Raw genomic sequence first — 21,570 nt, forward strand, 5'->3', positions numbered from 1 at the left:
CCGTCTAAACGGTACCACTCCGTCTAGACGGTGCCACTCTGTCTAGACGCTGCCTCTCTGTCTAGACGCTCTGTCTAGATGGCGCCTCTCTGTCTAGACGCTCTGTCTAGACGCTTTGTCTAGACGCTGCCTCTGTCTAGACGGCGCCTCTCTGACACGACTGTACCCTCCCACCCCCCCCTCCCATCCCTCTCCAGCTGGCGGTGGTGCAGGTGGCGCTGGATGCCAGTGGTGGTGGTGGTGGTGGCGGTGGTGGTGGTGGTGGCGGTGGTGGTGGTGGTGGTGGTGGCGGTGGTGGCGCTGGGCGGCTGCTGGCGCTGCTGGACGGGGCGCAGGACGTGTTTGTGGTGCACACGCGCGGCGCCAGGGAGGGGAGGCCGCCCGTCAAGATCGGTGCGGAGGGCCGGAGGCGGTGGGGGGAAGAGAGAGGGGGGTGCTGGGTGGGTGGATAGGTGATGGGTGAGTGGGTGGGTGGGTGGGTAGGTAGGTGGGTGGGTGGGCGGGTGGGTGAGAGGGTAGTTAGAGGGTGAGTGGGTAGGTGAGAGGGTGGGTGAGTGGGTGGGTGGGTGAGAGTGTGAGTGGGTAGGTGAGTGGGTAGGTGAGTGGGTAGCTGAGTGGGTGGGCAGGTAGGTGAGTGGGTGGGTGGGCGGGCAGGTGAGAGGATGAGTGGGTAGGTGAGTGGGTGGGTGGGCGGGTGAGAGGATGAGTGGGCAGGTGAGTGGGTGGGTTGGCAGGTGAGATGGGTGCGTAGGTGAGTGGGTGATGGATGGGTAGGTGAATGGGTGGGCGGGTAGGTGAGTGGGTAGGTGAGTGGGTGGGTGAGATGGGTGGGTAGGTGAGTGGGTGGGTGAGGTTTGGGTGAATGGGTAGCTAAGTGGGTGGGTAGGTGATGGGTGAGTGGGTGGGAGGGCAGGTGGGTGGGTGGGTAGGTGAGTGGGTGGGTGGGTGAGATGGGTGGGTAGGTGAGTGGGTGGGTGAGGTTTGGGTGAATGGGTAGGTAAGTGGGTCGGTGGGTGGGTGGATAGGTGATGGGTGAGTGGGTGGGTGAGTGGGTGGGTGGGTGCGTGAGAGGGTAGTTAGAGGGTGGGTGAGAGGATCGGTGGGTAGGTGAGTGGGTGGGTGGGCGGGCCAGTGAGTGGGTGGGTGAGTGGGTGGGTGAGTGAGAGGGTAGGTGAGTGGGTGGGCAGGTAGGTGAGTGGGTGGGTGGGTGGGTGGGTGGGCGGGCGGGTGAGAGGATGGGTGAGTGGGTGAGTGTGTAGGTGAGTGGGTGGATGGGCGGGTAGGTGAGTGGGTAGGTGGGTTGGTGAGAGAGTGGGTGGGTGGGTGAGTGGGCGGGTAGGTCAGTGAGTGGGTGGGTGTGTAGGTGAGTGGGTAGATGGGTAGGTAGGTGATTGGGTAGGTGAGTGGGTAGGTGGGTTGGTGAGAGAGTTGGTGGGTGGGTGAGTGGGCGGGTAGGTCAGTGAGTGGGTAGATGGGTGTGTAGGTGAGTGGGTAGATGGGTAGGTAGGTGAATGGGTAGGTGAATGGGTAGGAGGGTTGGTGAGAGAGTTGGTGGGTGGGTGAGTGGTGGGGTAGGTCAGTGAGTGGGTGGGTGTGTAGTTGAGTGGGTAGATGGGTAGGTAGGTGAGTGTGTAGGTGAATGGGCAGGCAGGTCGGTGTGTGTGGGCCAGAGTGTCACTTTACACAGGAGGGATCTCAGGGGGCGCCACCGTGGTGCCCCCTGAGATGTTGACTACCTCGCCTGGTCTACAGGAGGTCGTGGGTTCCATCCCGACCCTGACGATGCCTGCTGCTGCTGCTGTATATTTGGAGTCTGCGTCTCTCTCATCATCATCATCACGGTGGCTAGGAGATGTTAACTACCTCGCCTGGTCTACAGGAGGTCGTGGGTTCGATCCCGACCCTGACGACGCCTGCTGCTGCTGCTGTATATTCGGAGTTTGGGTGTTTCTGTCCCCGTGGTCGTGTGGATTTATCTGCTGGGGTCCCTCCTATCCCCCCCCCCCCTCTGCAGGGCTGTCGGACGCTGTCTCTCCGACAGCCCTGTTCTTCACCTGAGGACGGCTGCTTGCGTTGTGGCCGAAACGTCGTGAGAAGTGTATTAAGTTTATTATTTCGGATTTAAAGCTTTCGTGACTTGCAGGGATTCATCTTTTTGGTTCTTTCGGTAAAGTCACGTAGAAGGGAAGTAATAAAATAATAAAAATATTTATTATATTATATGATATTATTTTATGATGTTTTATTGTTTTATTATTTCCCTTCTACGCGACTTTACCGAAAGAGCCAAGAACATGAATCCCCGCGGTAACCCAGCCCACCTTTGCCACGCCCCCAGGTGGCTCGGTGCAGTGCGTGGCGTGGCACGACGCCGCCCCGGTGCTGTGCGGCGTCGGGGACGGCCGCCTCTCCCTGTGGCTGTGCCCGGTGGCCGCCTTCGCCGACCCGGCCCTGGCGCCCGCCACCGTGAGGCACCGCGACGCGCCGTGAGCACCGCACCGCACCGCACCACCACCGCACCATGACGCGCCGTGAGCACCGCACCGCACCGCCACCACCACCACCGCACCATGACGCGCCGTGAGCACCGCACCGCACCGCCACCACCACCACCGCACCATGACGCGCCGTGAGCACCACACCGCACCACCACCGCACCATGACGCGCCGTGAGCACCGCACCACACCGCACCACCACCGCACCATGACGCGCCGTGAGCACCGCACCACACCGCCACCACCACCGCACCATGACGCGCCGTGAGCACCGCACCGCACCGCCACCACCACCACCCGCAGTGCCAGAGGCAGTGGTAGTGGGAGTAGTGGCAGTGGTAGTGGCAGTGGTAGTGGGAGTAGTAGTGAGAACCGCACCACACCGCCACCACCAGCACCACCACCCGCAGTGCCAGAGACAGTGGTAGTGGGAGTGGTGGTGAGAACCGCACCACACCACCGCCACCACACCACCACCACCAGCACCACCACCCGCAGTGCCAGAGGCAGTGGGAGTGGGAGTAGTAACAGTGGTAGTAGCAGTGGTAGTAGTGGTAGTAGTAGTAGCAGTGGTAGTAGTAGTGGTAGTAGTAGTAGTGGTAGTAGTAGCAGTAGTAGTAGTAGTGGTAGTAGTAGTAGTAGTGGTAGTAGTAGTGGTAGTAGTAGTAGTAGTAGCAGTAGTAGTAGCAGTGGTAGTAGTAGCAGTAGTAGTAGCAGTAGTAGTAGCAGTGGTAGTGGGAGTAGTAGTAGTGGTAGTAGCAGTAGTAGTAGTAGTAGCAGTGGTAGTAGTAGCAGTAGTAGTAGTAGTGGTAGTAGTAGTAGTAGTGGTAGTAGCAGTGGTAGTAGTAGTGGTAGTAGCAGTGGTAGTAGTAGTAGTAGTGGTAGTAGTAGTGGTAGTAGCAGTAGTAGTAGCAGTGGTAGTAGTAGTGGTAGTAGCAGTGGTAGTAGTAGTGGTAGTAGCAGTGGTAGTAGTAGTGGTAGTAGCAGTGGTAGTAGCAGTGGTAGTAGCAGTAGTAGTAGCAGTGGTAGTGGGAGTAGTAGTGGTAGTAGCAGTGGTAGTAGTAGTAGTGGTAGTAGTAGTGGTAGTAGCAGTGGTAGTAGTAGTAGTGGTAGTAGTAGTGGTAGTAGCAGTGGTAGTAGTAGTAGTGGTAGTAGCAGTAGTAGTAGCAGTGGTAGTAGTAGTAGTGGTAGTAGTAGTGGTAGTAGTAGTGGTAGTAGTAGTGGTAGTAGCAGTGGTAGTGGTAGTAGCAGTAGTAGTAGCAGTGGTAGTAGTAGTAGTGGTAGTAGCAGTGGTAGTAGTAGTGGTAGTAGTAGTGGTAGTAGTAGTGGTAGTAGCAGTGGTAGTAGCAGTGGTAGTAGCAGTGGTAGTAGCAGTAGTAGTAGCAGTGGTAGTAGTAGTGGTAGTAGTAGTGGTAGTAGCAGTGGTAGTAGCAGTGGTAGTAGCAGTGGTAGTGGGAGTAGTAGTAGTGGTAGTAGCAGTGGTAGTAGCAGTGGTAGTAGCAGTGGTAGTAGCAGTGGTAGTAGTAGTGGTAGTAGCAGTGGTAGTAGTAGTGGTAGTAGCAGTGGTAGTGGGAGTAGTAGCAGTGGTAGTAGCAGTGGTAGTAGTAGTAGCAGTGGTAGTAGCAGTGGTAGTGGGAGTAGTAGCAGTGGTAGTAGCAGTGGTAGTAGCAGTGGTAGTAGTAGTGGTAGTAGTAGTAGCAGTGGTAGTAGCAGTGGTAGTGGGAGTAGTAGTAGTGGTAGTAGCAGTGGTAGTAGTAGTGGTAGTAGTAGTGGTAGTAGTAGTGGTAGTAGCAGTGGTAGTAGCAGTGGTAGTAGCAGTAGTAGTAGTAGCAGTGGTAGTAGCAGTGGTAGTGGGAGTAGTAGTAGTGGTAGTAGCAGTGGTAGTAGTAGCAGTGGTAGTAGCAGTGGTAGTGGGAGTAGTAGCAGTGGTAGTAGCAGTGGTAGTAGTAGTAGCAGTGGTAGTAGCAGTGGTAGTGGGAGTAGTAGCAGTGGTAGTAGCAGTGGTAGTAGCAGTGGTAGTAGTAGTGGTAGTAGTAGTAGCAGTGGTAGTAGCAGTGGTAGTAGTAGTGGTAGTAGCAGTGGTAGTAGCAGTGGTAGTAGCAGTGGTAGTAGCAGTGGTAGTAGCAGTGGTAGTAGTAGTGGTAGTGGGAGTAGTAGTAGTGGTAGTAGCAGTGGTAGTAGCAGTGGTAGTGGTAGTAGCAGTGGTAGTAGCAGTGGTAGTAGCAGTGGTAGTAGCAGTAGTAGTAGTAGCAGTGGTAGTAGCAGTGGTAGTGGGAGTAGTAGTAGTGGTAGTAGCAGTGGTAGTAGTAGCAGTGGTAGTAGCAGTGGTAGTGGGAGTAGTAGCAGTGGTAGTAGCAGTGGTAGTAGCAGTGGTAGTAGTAGTGGTAGTAGTAGTAGCAGTGGTAGTAGCAGTGGTAGTAGTAGTGGTAGTAGCAGTGGTAGTAGTAGTGGTAGTAGCAGTGGTAGTAGCAGTGGTAGTAGCAGTGGTAGTAGTAGTGGTAGTAGCAGTGGTAGTAGCAGTGGTAGTAGTAGTGGTAGTAATAGTGGTAGTAGCAGTGGTAGTAGCAGTGGTAGTAGTGGTAGTAGCAGTGGTAGTAGCAGTGGTAGTAGCAGTGGTAGTAGCAGTGGTAGTAGCAGTGGTAGTAGTAGTGGTAGTAGCAGTGGTAGTAGTAGTGGTAGTAGCAGTGGTAGTAGCAGTGGTAGTAGCAGTGGTAGTAGTAGTGGTAGTAGTAGTGGTAGTAGTAGTGGTAGTAGCAGTGGTAGTAGTAGTGGTAATAGTAGCAGTGGTAGTAGTGGTAGTAGCAGTGGTAGTAGCAGTGGTAGTAGCAGTGGTAGTAGTAGTGGTAATAGTAGCAGTGGTAGTAGCAGTGGTAGTAGTGGTAGTAGCAGTGGTAGTAGCAGTGGTAGTACTTGTAGCAACTGCAGTAGCAGTAGTAGCAGCATCCGTAGTAGTGGTAGCTGTATTCCCGGTGTCTCTCTCTCTGTATCTCTCTGCATCACCATTCTCTCTCCCTCTGCGCATGTGTGCGTGTACATGTATGTACGGGTGCGTGCGTGCACATGTGTGTGCGTGCGTGGGTACGTGTGTGTACACGTGTGTGGGGAGCGGTGGTGCAGCGGTTAGCGCTACGCTGCGCTGCGAACCCAGCGACCCGAGTTCGATTCCCGCTCACGGCCAACACCAGTGACGATTATCTGAACCGGTCCCGGGCCTCCCCTAGGTCGACTCAGCCTCAAATGAGTACCTGGTGCGGTGTGTAAACATCGTCGCTGGGGAGACAAAGGCGGTCGGGCGTGGTGCTGGCCACCCACCCCCGTGTGTGCCGTGCCGGCCTTCACAGGTGCTCGCTAACAGCACTTGCCCCTACAGTCTGTTGAGGCTACACGGGGGATCTTTGTACACGTGTGTACACGTGTGCGTAAATGTACGTGTGTGCGCGTGTGTGTACGTGTGTGTTGTACGTGTGGGTACGTGTGTGTGCGTGTGTGTACGTGTGTGTGTATGTGTGTGTACGTGTGTGTGTACGTGTGGGTACGTGTGTGTGCGTGTGTGTATGTGTGCGTGTGTGTACGTGCGTGAGTGTACGTGTGTGTGTGTACGTGCGTGCTTGAGCGTGAGTGTGTGTGTGTGTGCGTGTGTGTGTGCGTGTGTGTGTGTGCGTGTGTACGTGTGTGTGTGTACGTGCGTGCTTGAGCGTGAGTGTGCGTGTGTGTGTGTGCGTGTGTGTGTGCATGTGTGTGTGTGCGTGTGTACGTGTGTGTGTGTGTACGTGTGTGTGTATGTGCGTGTGTGTGTGTGCGTGTGTACGTGTGTGTGTGTGTGTGTGAGCGTGCGTGTGTGTGAGCGTGCGTGCGTGTGTGTGTGTGTGTGTGTGTACGTGTGTGTGTGTGTGCGTGTGTGTGTGTACGTGTGTGTGTGTGTGCGTGTGTGTGTGTGTGTACGTGTGTGTGTGTGTGCGTGTGTGTGTGTGCGTGTGTACGTGTGTGTGTGTGTGCGTGTGTGTGTGTAGGGAGCTGGGCAAGTCTCCGCGCGTGCTCTCGTTCCTGGGTGCGTGCGTGAGCATGTGTGTACGTGCGTGTGTGTACGTGTGTGTGTGTGTGCGTGCATGTGTGTACGTGCGTGTGTGTACGTGTGTGTGTGTGTGCGTGCATGTGTGTGCGTGCGTGTGTGTACGTGTGTGTGCGTGTGTGTGTGTAGGGAGCTGGGCAAGTCTCCGCACGTGCTCTCGTTCCTGGGTGCGTGCGTGAGCGTGCGTGTGTGTGTACGTGTGTGCGTGCGTGTGTTTGTGTGTGTGCGTGTGTGTGTGTGTGTACGTGTGTGTGTGTGTGTAGGGAGCTGGGCAAGTCTCCGCACGTGCTCTCGTTCCTGGGTGCGTGCGTGAGCGTGCGTGCGTGTGTGTGTGTGCGTGTGCGTGTGTGTGTGTAGGGAGCTGGGCAAGTCTCCGCACGTGCTCTCGTTCCTGGGTGCGTGCGTGAGCGTGCGTGCGTGTGTGTGTGTGCGTGTGCGTGTGTGTGTGTAGGGAGCTGGGCAAGTCTCCGCACGTGCTCTCGTTCCTGGGTGCGTGCGTGAGCGTACGTGCGTGTGTGTGTGTGCGTGTGTGTGTGTGTGTGTAGGGAGCTGGGCAAGTCTCCGCACGTGCTCTCGTTCCTGGGTGCGTGCGTGAGCGTGCGTCGAGCGGACGGGGCGCTGCTCTGCGTGCCGGTGTCGCCGTACCCCGGCGCTCTGCACGGCCTCGTCGCCGCTCAGCGCTGGGACCACGCCCTGCGCCTCTGCCGCTTCGTCAAGGTGAGGGGCGACGCACCTCATCCTGCTCCTGCTGCTGCTGCTGCTGCTCCTAACTCCTCCCCCACCTCCTCCTCCTACCTCCTCCAGACTCACACAGAGACCCACAGACTCACACAGAGACCCACAGACTCACACAGAGACCCACAGACTCACACAGAGACCCACAGACTCACACAGAGACCCACAGAATCACACAGAGACCCACAGACTCACACAGAGACCCACAGAATCACACAGAGATCCGCAGACTCACACAGAGACACACAGACTCACACAGAGACCCACAGACTCACACAGAGACCCACAGACTCACACAGAGATCCGCAGACTCACACAGAGACACACAGACTCACACAGAGACCCACAGACTCACACAGAGACTCACACAGAGACCCACAGACTCACACAGAGATCCACAGACTCACACAGAGATCCGCAGACTCACACAGAGACCCACAGACTCACACAGAGACCCATAGACTCACACAAAGACCCACAGACTCACACAGAGACCCACAGACTCACACAGAGACCCACAGACTCACACAGAGACCCATAGACTCACACAGAGACTCACACAGAGACCCACAGACTCACACAGAGACCCACAAACTCACACAGAGACCCACACAGAGACCCACAGACTCACACAGAGACCCACACAGAGACCCACAGACTCACACAGAGACCCACAGACTCACACAGAGACTCACAGACTCACACAGAGATCCGCAGACTCACACAGAGACTCACACAGAGACCCACAGACTCACACAGAGACCCACACAGAGACCCACAGACTCACACAGAGACCCACAGACTCACACAGAGACTCACACAGAGACCCACAGACTCACACAGAGACCCACAGACTCACACAGAGACCCACAGACTCACACAGAGACTCACAGACTCACACAGAGACCCACAGACTCGCACAGAGACCCACAGACTCACACAGAGACCCACAGACTCACACAGAGACTCACACAGAGACCCACAGACTCACACAGAGACCCACAGACTCACACAGAGACCCACAGACTCACACAGAGACTCACAGACTCACACAGAGACCCACAGACTCACACAGAGACCCACAGACTCACACAGAGACACACAGACTCACACAGAGACTCACACAGAGACCCACAGACTCACACAAAGATCCACAGACTCACGCAGAGACCCACAGACTCACACAGAGACCCACAGACTCGCACAGAGACCCACAGACTCACACAGAGACCCACAGACTCACACAGAGACTCACACAGAGACCCACAGACTCACACAGAGACCCACAGACTCACACAGAGACCCAGAGACTCACACAGAGACTCACAGACTCACACATAGACCCACAGACTCACACAGAGACCCACAGACTCACACAGAGACACACAGACTCACACAGAGACTCACACAGAGACCCACAGACTCACACAAAGATCCACAGACTCACGCAGAGACCCACAGACTCACACAGAGACTCACACAGAGACCTACAGACTCACACAGAGATCCACAGACTCACACAGAGACTCACACAGAGACCCACAGACTCACACAGAGACTCACACAGAGACCCACAGACTCACGCAGAGACCCACAGACTCACACAGAGACTCACACAGAGACCTACAGACTCACACAGAGATCCACAGACTCACACAGAGACTCATACAGAGACCCACAGACTCACACAGAAACTCATACAGAGACCCACAGACTCACACAGAGACCCACAGACTCACACAGAGACCCACAGACTCACACAGAGACCCACAGACTCACACAGAGACCCACAGACTCACACAGAGACCCACAGACTCACACAGATCCACAGACTCACACAGAGACTCATACAGAGACCCACAGACATCCACAGACTCACACAGAGACCCACAGACTCACACAGAGACCCACAGACTCACATAGAGACCCACAGACTCACGCAGAGACCCACAGACTCACACAGAGACCCACAGACTCACACAGAGACCCACAGACTCACACAGAGATCCACAGACTCACACAGAGACTCATACAGAGACCCACACACATCCACAGACTCACACAGAGACCCACAGACTCACATAGAAACCCACAGACTCACGCAGAGACCCATACACTCATGCAGAGACCCACAGCCTCACACAGAGATCCACAGACTCACACAGAGACCCACAGACTCACACAGAGACCCACAGACTCACACAGAGACCCACAGACTCACACAGAGACCCACAGACTCACACAGAGACCCACAGACTCACACAGAGACCCACAGACTCACGCAGAGACCCACAGACTCACACAGAGACTCACACAGAGACCTACAGACTCACACAGAGATCCACAGACTCACACAGAGACTCATACAGAGACCCACAGACTCACACAGAAACTCATACAGAGACCCACAGACTCACACAGAGACCCACAGACTCACACAGAGACCCACAGACTCACACAGAGACCCACAGACTCACACAGAGACCCACAGACTCACACAGATCCACAGACTCACACAGAGACTCATACAGAGACCCACAGACATCCACAGACTCACACAGAGACCCACAGACTCACACAGAGACCCACAGACTCACATAGAGACCCACAGACTCACGCAGAGACCCACAGACTCACACAGAGACCCACAGACTCACACAGAGACCCACAGACTCACACAGAGATCCACAGACTCACACAGAGACCCACAGACTCACACAGAGATCCACAGACTCACACAGAGACCCACAGACTCACATAGAAACCCACAGACTCACGCAGAGACCCATACACTCATGCAGAGACCCACAGCCTCACACAGAGATCCACAGCCTCACACAGAGATCCACAGACTCACACAGAGACCCACAGACTCACACAGAGATCCACAGACTCACACAGAGACTCATACAGAGACCCACACACATCCACAGACTCACACAGAGACCCACAGACTCACATAGAAACCCACAGACTCACGCAGAGACCCATACACTCATGCAGAGACCCACAGCCTCACACAGAGACCTACAGACTCACACAGAGATCCACAGACTCACACAGAGACTCACACAGAGGCCCACAGACTCACACAGAGACTCACACAGAGACCCACAGACTCACGCAGAGACCCACAGACTCACACAGAGACTCACACAGAGACCTACAGACTCACACAGAGATCCACAGACTCACACAGAGACTCATACAGAGACCCACAGACTCACACAGAAACTCATACAGAGACCCACAGACTCACACAGAGACCCACAGACTCACACAGAGACCCACAGACTCACACAGAGACCCACAGACTCACACAGAGACCCACAGACTCGCACAGAGACCCACAGACTCGCACAGAGACCCACAGACTCACACAGATCCACAGACTCACACAGAGACTCATACAGAGACCCACAGACATCCACAGACTCACACAGAGACCCACAGACTCACACAGAGACCCACAGACTCACATAGAGACCCACAGACTCACGCAGAGATCCACAGACTCACACAGAGACCCACAGACTCACACAGAGACCCACAGACTCACACAGAGATCCACAGACTCACACAGAGACTCATACAGAGACCCACACACATCCACAGACTCACACAGAGACCCACAGACTCACATAGAAACCCACAGACTCACGCAGAGACCCATACACTCATGCAGAGACCCACAGCCTCACACAGAGATCCACAGACTCACACAGAGACCCACAGACTCACACAGAGACCCACAGACTCACACAGAGACCCACAGACTCACACAGAGACCCACAGACTCACACAGAGACCCACAGACTCACACAGAGACCCACAGACTCACACAGAGATCCACAGACTCACACAGAGACTCACACAGAGACCCACAGACTCACACAGAGACTCACACAGAGACCCACAGACTCACGCAGAGACCCACAGACTCACACAGAGACTCACACAGAGACCTACAGACTCACACAGAGATCCACAGACTCACACAGAGACTCATACAAAGACCCACAGACTCACACAGAAACTCATACAGAGACCCACAGACTCACACAGAGACCCACAGACTCACACAGAGACCCACAGACTCACACAGAGACCCACAGACTCACACAGAGACCCACAGACTCACACAGAGACCCACAGACTCACACAGATCCACAGACTCACACAGAGACTCATACAGAGACCCACAGACATCCACAGACTCACACAGAGACCCACAGACTCACACAGAGACCCACAGACTCACATAGAGACCCACAGACTCACGCAGAGACCCACAGACTCACACAGAGACCCACAGACTCACACAGAGACCCACAGACTCACACAGAGATCCACAGACTCACACAGAGACTCATACAGAGACCCACACACATCCACAGACTCACACAGAGACCCACAGACTCACATAGAAACCCACAGACTCACGCAGAGACCCATACACTCATGCAGAGACCCACAGCCTCACACAGAGATCCACAGACTCACACAGAGACCCACAGACTCACACAGAGACCCACAGACTCACACACACAGAGACAGCCACAGGCCCCACATGTGGTGACGCTCCTCTCTCGTGTGGTGCCGTGGTGACGTGGTGCCGTGTGCCGTGTGCCGTGTGTCGTGGTGTCGTGGTGTCGTGGTGTCGTGGTGACGTGGTGTCGTGGTGACGTGACGTGGTGACGTGGTGAAGTGGTGACGTGGTGTCGTGGTGACGTGGTGACGTGGTGTCGTGGTGACGTGTGCCTGGTGTCGTGGTGACGTGGTGACGTGGTGACGTGGAGTCCTGGTGACGTGGTGTCGTGGTGATGTGTGACGTGGTGACGTGGTGTCGTGGTGACGTGGTGACGTGGTGTCGTGGTGATGTGGTGTCGTGGTGACGTGGTGACGTGGTGACGTGGTGACGTGGTGTCGTGGTGACGTGGTGACGTGGTGTCGTGGTGACGTGGTGACGTGGTGTCGTGGTGACGTGGTGACGTGGTGACGTGGTGTCGTGGTGACGTGGTGACGTGGTGACGTGGTGTCGTGGTGTCGTGGTGACGTGGTGACGTGGTGTCGTGGTGACGTGGTGACGTGGTGACGTGGTGGTGGTGACGTGGTGGTGGTGTCGTGGTGTCGTGGTGACGTGGTGTCGTGGTGACGTGGTGACGTGGTGACGTGGTGACGTGGTGTCGTGGTGTCGTGGTGTCGTGGTGACGTGGTGACGTGGTGTCGTGGTGTCGTGGTGACGTGGTGACGTGGTGTCGTGGTGTCGTGGTGACGTGGTGACGTGGTGGTGGTGACGTGGTGGTGGTGTCGTGGTGTCGTGGTGACGTGGTGTCGTGGTGACGTGGTGACGTGGTGACGTGGTGTCGTGGTGACGTGGTGGTGGTGACGTGGTGGTGGTGTCGTGGTGTCGTGGTGACGTGGTGTCGTGGTGACTTGGTGACATGGTGACGTGGTGTCGTGGTGACGTGGTGACGTGGTGACGTGGTGTCGTGGTGACGTGGTGACGTGGTGACGTGGTGTCGTGGTGCCGTGTGCCGTGTGTCGTGGTGACGTGGTGTCGTGGTGTCGTGGTGACGTGGTGACGTGGTGTCGTGGTGACGTGGTGTCGTGGTGTCGTGGTGTCGTGGTGACGTGGTGACGTGGTGTCGTGGTGTCGTGGTGTCGTGGTGACGTGGTGACGTGGTGACGTGGTGACGTGGTGTCGTGGTGACGTGGTGACGTGGTGTCGTGGTGACGTGGTGACGTGGTGTCGTGGTGACGTGGTGTCGTGGTGTCGTGGTGTCGTGGTGACGTGGTGACGTGGTGACGTGGTGTCGTGGTGTCGTGGTGTCGTGGTGACGTGGTGTGACGTGTGTCGTGGTGTGACGTGTGACGTGTGTCGTGGTGTCGTGGTGTCGTGGTGACGTGGTGTGACGTGTGTCGTGGTGTGACGTGTGACGTGGTGTCGTGGTGACGTGACGTGGTGACGTGTGTCGTGGTGTGACGTGTGACGTGGTGTCGTGGTGACGTGGTGTCGTGGTGTCGTGGTGACGTGGTGACGTGGTGTCGTGGTGACGTGGTGTCGTGGTGACGTGGTGACGTGGTGTCGTGGTGACGTGGTGACGTGGTGACGTGGTGTCGTGGTGTCGTGGTGTCGTGGTGACGTGGTGACGTGGTGTCGTGGTGTCGTGGTGACGTGGTGACGTGGTGACGTGGTGTCGTGGTGACGTGGTGACGTGGTGACGTGGTGTCGTGGTGACGTGGTGTCGTGGTGTCGTGGTGACGTGGTGACGTGGTGACGTGGTGTCGTGGTGACGTGGTGACGTGGTGTCGTGGTGTCGTGGTGACGTGGTGACGTGGTGTCGTGGTGACGTGGTGTCGTGGTGACGTGGTGACGTGGTGTCGTGGTGACGTGGTGACGTGGTGTCGTGGTGACGTGTGTCGTGGTGACGTGTGTCGTGGTGACGTGGTGTCGTGGTGACGTGTGTCGTGGTGACGTGGTGTCGTGGTGTCGTGGTGACGTGTGTCGTGGTGACGTGGTGTCGTGGTGACGTGTGTCGTGGTGCCGTGGTGACGTGGTGACGTGGTGTCGTGGTGTCGTGGTGACGTGTGTCGTGGTGACGTGTGTCGTGGTGACGTGTGTCGTGGTGACGTGGTGTCGTGGTGACGTGGTGTCGTGGTGACGTGGTGTCGTGGTGACGTGGTGACGTGGTGTCGTGGTGACGTGGTGACGTGGTGTCGTTGTGTCGTGGTGACGTGGTGTCGTGGTGTCGTGGTGACGTGGTGTCGTGGTGACGTGGTGTCGTGGTGTCGTGGTGACGTGGTGTCGTGGTGACGTGGTGACGTGGTGACGTGGTGTCGTGGTGACGTGGTGTCGTGGTGTCGTGGTGTCGTGGTGACGTGGTGTCGTGGTGACGTGGTGACGTGGTGTCGTGGTGTCGTGGTGACGTGGTGTCGTGGTGACGTGGTGTCGTGGTGACGTGGCGACGTGGCGTCGTGGTGCCGTGTGTCGTGGTGACGTGGTGACGTGGTGACGTGGTGACGTGGTGTCGTGGTGTCGTGGTGACGTGGTGACGTGGTGACGTGGTGACGTGGTGTCGTGGTGACGTGGTGACGTGGTGACGTGGTGTCGTGGTGACGTGGTGACGTGGTGACGTGGTGTCGTGGTGACGTGACGTGGTGTCGTGGTGACGTGGTGTCGTGGTGTCGTGGTGTCGTGGTGTCGTGGTGACGTGGTGTCGTGGTGACGTGTTGACGTGGTGTCGTGGTGACGTGGTGTCGTGGTGTCGTGGTGACGTGGTGTCGTGGTGACGTGGTGTCGTGGTGCCGTGTGCCGTGTGCCGTGTGACGTGACGTGGTGCCGTGTGCCGTGGTGACTTGACGTGGTGTCGTGGTGACGTGGTGCCGTGTGCCGTGTGACGTGGTGCCGTGTGCCGTGTGCCGTGGTGCCGCCTGCACCAGGACCCGGCGCTGTGGGCCTGTCTGGCCGCGCTGGCCGTGCGCTGCCGGGAGCTGGAGACGGCGGAAGCCGCCTACGCCGCCATCGGGGAGGTGGGGACACCGCTCGTGTGTGTGTGTACGTGTGTGTGTGTGTACGTGTGTGTGTGTGTGTACGTGTGTGTGTGTGTGTGTGTGTACGTGTGTGTGTGTACGTGTGTGTGTGTGTACGTGTGTGTGTGTGTACGTGTGTGTGTGTGTACGTGTGTGTGTGTGTACGTGTGTGTGTGTGTACGTGTGTGTGTACGTGTGTGTGTGTGTACGTGTGTGTGTGTGTACGTGTGTGTGTGTGTACGTGTGTGTGTGTGTACGTGTGTGTGTACGTGTGTGTGTGTGTACGTGTGTGTGTGTGTACGTGTGTGTGTGTGTACGTGTGTGTGTGTGTACGTGTGTGTGTGTGTACGTGTGTGTGTGTGTACGTGTGTGTGTGTGTACGTGTGTGTGTGTGTACGTGTGTGTGTACGTGTGTGTGAGAGTGTGTGTGTACGTGTGTGTGTGTGTGTACGTGTGTGTGCGTGTGTGTGTACGTGTGTGTGTGTGTACGTGTGTGTGTGTGTACGTGTGTGTGTGTGTACGTGTGTGTGTGTGTACGTGTGTGTGTACGTGTGTGTGTGTGTGAGAGTGTGTGTACGTGTGTGTGTGTGTACGTGTGTGTGTGTGTACGTGTGTGTGTACGTGTGTGTGAGAGTGTGTGTGTACGTGTGTGTGTGTGTATGTGTGTGTGTGTGTGTACGTGTGTGTGTGTGTACGTGTGTGTGTGTGTACGTGTGTGTGTGTGTGTGTACGTGTGTGTGTGTGTACGTGTGTGTGTGCGTGTGTGTGTACGTGTGTGTGTGTGTGTACGTGTGTGTGTGTGTACGTGTGTGTGTGTGTACGTGTGTGTGTACGTGTGTGTGTGTGTGAGAGTGTGTGTACGTGTGTGTGTGTGTACGTGTGTGTGTGTGTACGTGTGTGTGTACGTGTGTGTGAGAGTGTGTGTGTACGTGTGTGTGTGTGTATGTGTGTGTGTGTGTGTACGTGTGTGTGTACGTGTGTGTGTGTGTACGTGTGTGTGTGTGTGTGTACGTGTGTGTACGTGTGTGTGTGTGTGTACGTGTGTGTGTGCGTGTGTGTGTACGTGTGTGTGTGTACGTGTGTGTGTGTGTGTACGTGTGTGTGTGTACGTGTGTGTGTGCGTGTGTGTGTACGTGTGTGTGTGTGTGTGTACGTGTGTGTGTACGTGTGTGTGTACGTGTGTGTGTGTGTGTGTGTACGTGTGTGTGTACGTGTGTGTGTGTACGTGTGTGTGTGCGTGTGTGTGTACGTGTGTGTGTGTACGTGTGTGGGTGTGTGTACGTGTGTGTGTGTACGTGTGTGTGTGCGTGTGTGTGTACGTGTGTGTGTGTACGTGTGTGTACGTGTGTGTACGTGTGTGTGTACGTGTGTGTGTACGTGTGTGTGTGTGTGTGTGTGTACGTGTGTGTGCGTGTGTGTGTACGTGTGTGTGTGTACGTGTGTGTGTACGTGTGTGTGTACGTGTGTGTGTGTGTGTGTACGTGTGTGTGTACGTGTGTGTGCGTGTGTGTGTACGTGTGTGTGTGTGTGTACGTGTGTGTGCGTGTGTGTGTACGTGTGTGTGTGTACATGTGTGTGTACGTGTGTGTGTGTGTACGTGTGTGTGTGTACGTGTGTGTGTGTACGTGTGTGTGTACGTGTGTGTGTGTGTACGTGTGTGTGTGTGTACGTGTGTGTGAGAGTGTGTGTGAGAGTGTGTGTGTGTGTACGTGTATGTGTGAGAGTGTGTGTGTGTGTGTGTGTGAGAGTGTGTGTACGTGTGTGTGTGAGAGTGTGTGTGTGTGTTTGAGAGTGTGTGTGTGTGTGAGAGTGTGTACGTGTGTGTGTGTACGTGTGTGAGTGTGTGTGTGTGTACTTGTGTGTGTGTGTACGTGTGTACGTGTGTGTGTGTGTGTGTGAGAGTGTGTGTGTGTGTACGTGTGTGTGTGTGAGAGTGTGTGTGTACGTGTGTGTGTGTGAGAGTGTGTGTGTGAGAGTGTGTGTACGTGTGTGTGTGAGTGTGTGAGAGTGTGTGTGTGTGTACGTGTGTGTGTGTGTGTGTGTGAGAGTGTGTGTACGTGTGTGTGTACGTGTGTGTGTGTACGTGTGTGTGTGTACGTGTGTGTGTGTACGTGTGTGTGTGTACGTGTGTGTGTGAGAGTGTGTGTGTGAGAGTGTGTGTACGTGTGTGTGTGAGTGTGTGAGAGTGTGTGTGTGTGTACGTGTGTGTGTGTGTGTGTGTGAGAGTGTGTGTACGTGTGTGTGTGTGAGAGTGTGTGTACGTGTGTGTGTACGTGTGTGTGTGTACGTGTGTGTGTGTACGTGTGTGTGTGAGAGTGTGTGTGTGAGAGTGTGTGTGTGAGAGTGTGTGTGTGAGAGTGTGTGTGAGAGTGTGTGTGTGAGAGTAGGACTGGGCTCTGGGTTGTTCTTCGTGCTTTCGGAGTCCCTGACCCTCTGCTCACGATCATTAAGGACCTTCATGATGGTGAGCGGGCCCGGGTAAAACTACGTGGCCGGGAGTCGGAGCCTTTCCCTGTACACCTTGGGGTGCGACAGGGATGTCCTCTGGCTCCCACATTATTTAACATCTATTTCGACTGCGTAGTTCGTGAAGCCTTCAATAGCTGTACCGGGGGAATTACCATTTGGTACAGATATAATGGGAGGCTGATCGACGCCCGGGTGCGATCAAGGGATGGCTCCCTATTGGTCAACCACGTTATGTATGCCGATGATTTGGTAATAGCTGCTCATTCAGAAGAGGAGTTGGAGACGCTGCTGCTGAGACTGGAGCGTGCCACTAAGAGGTGGGGCCTTACCATCAGCCCCACCAAAACTAAGCACCTGCCTGGGTATTTTGTACCATCGGACACTCCACCCCCACAACTCCCAATCGGTGATGGGGCAGTTGTGGAGAGAGTAGAGAGTTTCCCATACCTGGGCAGTGTGCTCATGACCGGCTCCAGTTTATCAGCAGAGGTCTCACTCCGAATCAGTCGAGCGGCAATATCTTTTCATCGGTTGCGTAACGCTGTGTGGAAGCTACCTGGTCTGTCGCTCCGCACGAAGCTTCAGGTCTTCTCGGCCACGGTCATTCCCTCCCTTCTCTATGCTTGCGAAACGTGGACCCCCCTAGTGGAGCATCTTCGCCGGTTGGAAACATTTAGGCTGGCCTGCCTACGATCCATCCTGGGTTTAACCAGGCTGGATTGTGTGAGGAGCTCACAAGTCCTTGAAAGATCTGGGCAAAGTCCCATCAGTGAGCTCCTCCGGCAGGCAAGGCTGCGTTGGCTGGGTCATGTAGCCCGCATGCCCAGCCACCGCATGCCTAAACAGCTTTTGTTCGGCCGGATCGAGGGGGCTAAACGGGCGCGGCACGGGCTAGAGAAGAGATGGAGTGATGTGGTACAGGAGGACGTGGAGCTGAGTGGACTTGCCGATGACTGGTACCAGCGGTGTCAAGATCGGCCTCAGTGGAGGAGGCTCGTGAAGGACGCTACTGGGCAGTTGGAGGCAGTCGCCCTCCAACAACAACGGAGGGCGGAGGAGCGACGCTCACAACAACGAGCGGAGCGCCGGGTGGCTAAAGCACAGCAAGTTGGCACAGTAGGGGGCACAGGTGGTGCATCAGCCAGTCATCTCGGTCATCTCGGTCAGTCGACCCGTGGCACCTGCTGGGTCTGCCCCGTGACCTCCTGCCAGCGGGCGTTCGACACTTCACGTGGCCTCAGGGTGCACATGGCCTGGCACAAGCGTCGTGGTGACGTCACCGCCACTTAGTGGCGAATGGCGGTTGTTGTTGTTGTTGTGAGAGTGTGTGTGAGAGTGTGTGTGAGAGTGTGTGTGAGAGTGTGTGTCAGAGTGTGTGTGAGAGTGTGTGTGTGTCCGTGTGTGTGTACGTGTGTGTGAGAGTGTGTACACGTGCGTGTACGTGTGTGTACGTGTGGGTGTGTACGTGTGTGTGTCCGTGTGTGTACGTGTGTGTACGTGTGTGTGTACGTGTGTGTGTACGTAGGGGAGAGTGTGTACGTCTGTGTGTGTGTACATGGTTTCGTATGTAGATGTGAGTGTGTGTGTGTATGTGCATGTGACCATGTGTGTGTAGGTGCTGGCTAACAGCACTTGCCCCTACAGTCTGTTAAGGCTTCACGGGGGATCTTTGTCTTTGTGTGTGTGTGGCTAAAACACAGCGAATTGGCACAGTAGGGGGCACAGGTGGTGCATCGGCCAGAAGTCATCTCAGTCAGTCGACCCACGGCACCTGGGCCTGCCCCGTGACCTCCTGCCAGAGTGCACATGGCCTGGCACAAGCGCGGTGGTGACGTCACCGCCACTGATTGGTGGGTGTTGTGGTGGAGGCAGGTGGACCGCGTGGCGTACGTGAGGGCGGCCCGGGAGCTGCCGGTGCCGGAGAGCCGCTGGGCGGCGCTGGCGCTGCTCAGCGGAGACGCGCACCAGGCCGAGGGCTTCCTGCTGCAGGCAGGCCTCACGTACCGGGCCATACGCACCCACATCGACCTCCACAGCTGGGACAGGTCAGTCACTCACACACACACACAGACACACACACACAGACACACACACACACTCACACACACACACACAGACCCACACACACACAAACAGACACACACACACAGACACACACACACACACAGTCACACACACACACACACGTAGACACACACACAGACACACACAGACACTCACACACACACAGACACTCACACACACACACAGATCCACACCCTTACACTCACACACACACACACACAGATCCACACCCTTACAGACACTCACACACACACACACAGACACTCACACACACACACAGACACACACACACACAGACACACAGACACTCACACACACACACAGACACTCACACACAGACACTCACACACACACACAGATACACACACAGACACTCACACACACAGACACTCACACACACACACAGAGACACACAGACACACACTCACACACACACACAGACATTCACACCCACACATACACACACACAGAGACACACACACACACAGAGACACACAGACACACACACACACAGACACTCACACACAGATACTCACACACACAGACACTCACACACACAGACATTCACACACACACATACACACACACACACATACACACACACACACAGACACACACACACACAGAGACACACAGACACTCACACACACACACAGACACTCACACACAGACACTCACACACACACACAGATACACACACAGACACTCACACACACAGACACTCACACACACAGACACACACTCACACACACACACAGACATTCACACCCACACATACACACACACACAGACACACACACACACAGAGACACACAAACACTCACACACACACACACAGACACTCACACACAGACACTCACACACACACACACAGAGACACACTCACACACACACTCACACACACACAGACATTCACACCCACACAGACCTCTTCAGCTGCGACCTGTGAGAGTGAGTGGTGGTGCAGCGGTTAGCACGCTCCGCTTTGGTTCTCTTTGCTTTCACGGCCACCAACGTGGTTGACGAATATCTGCAGCGGGTTCCTGGGCCTCCCCTAGGTCGACTCAGCCTCAAATGAGTGCCTGTTGCAGCGTTGTGAAGTCAACTTCACAACTGGGAGAGACAAAGGCGGCCGGGCGTGGTGCTGGCCCAACCAGTCTGTGGGGGCATACCTGGGGGACCTTTATCTTTAGAATTAATAGGTGCCACTGGCTAGAACACCACTTGACCCAGACCGTGAGTTCTTGGGCTACCTGGGGCCCCTTTATCTGTAGAATGAACGGATGCCGCTGGAGATGTTGACTACCTCTCCCGCGATGCAGGAGGTCGTGGGTTCGATCCCGACCCTCACGACGCCTGCTGCTGTGTATGTGTGGAGTCTGCGTCTCGCTCATCATCATCATCACGGTGGCTAGGAGATGTTGACTACCTCGCCTGGTCTACAGGAGGTCTGTGTCTCTCATCATCATCACGGTGGCTAGGAGATGTTAACTACCTCGCCTGGTCTACAGGAGGTCTGTGTCTCTCATCATCATCACGGTGGCTAGGAGATGTTAACTACCTCGCCTGGTCTACAGGAGGTCTGTGTCTCTCATCATCATCACGGTGGCTAGGAGATGTTGACTACCTCTCCCGCGATGCAGGAGGTCGTGGGTTCGATCCCGACCCTCACGACGCCTGCTGCTGCTGTATGTTTGGAGTCTACGTCTCGCTCATCATCATCATCACGGTGGCTAGGAGATGTTGACTACCTCGCCTGGTCTACAGGAGGTCTGTGTCTCTCATCATCATCACGGTGGCTAGGAGATGTTAACTACCTCGCCTGGTCTACAGGAGGTCTGTGTCTCTCATCATCATCACGGTGGCTAGGAGATGTTAACTACCTCGCCTGGTCTACAGGAGGTCTGTGTCTCTCATCATCATCACGGTGGCTAGGAGATGTTGACTACCTCTCCCGCGATGCAGGAGGTCGTGGGTTCGATCCCGACCCTCACGACGCCTGCTGCTGCTGTATGTTTGGAGTCTACGTCTCGCTCATCATCATCATCACGGTGGCTAGGAGATGTTGACTACCTCGCCTGGTGCACAGGAGGTCGTGGGTTCAATCTCGACCCTGACGACGCCTGCTGCTGTATGTTTGGAGTCTGCGTCTCTCTCATCATCATAATCACAGTGGCTAGGAGATGTTGACTACCTCTCCAAGT

The 21,570-nt window shown here is 55.7% G+C and overlaps 1 protein-coding gene across 1 annotated transcript in view; it reads left to right on the plus strand.

The window, feature by feature from the left end:
* IFT80 (intraflagellar transport 80) overlaps positions 1-21,570 on the plus strand; it is a 67,915-nt gene that overhangs the window by 24,627 nt on the left and 21,718 nt on the right. Inside the window, 5 exon segments of the mRNA XM_078882772.1 lie at positions 198-393; positions 2,339-2,486; positions 7,111-7,282; positions 14,744-14,833; positions 19,175-19,347. Of these exon segments, the coding sequence (XP_078738898.1) occupies positions 198-393; positions 2,339-2,486; positions 7,111-7,282; positions 14,744-14,833; positions 19,175-19,347 (779 nt within the window).

The sequence above is a fragment of the Lampetra fluviatilis genome, chromosome 67, assembly GCF_964198595.1.
Source record: "Lampetra fluviatilis chromosome 67, kcLamFluv1.1, whole genome shotgun sequence".
Taxonomy (NCBI): Eukaryota; Metazoa; Chordata; class Hyperoartia; order Petromyzontiformes; family Petromyzontidae; genus Lampetra; species Lampetra fluviatilis.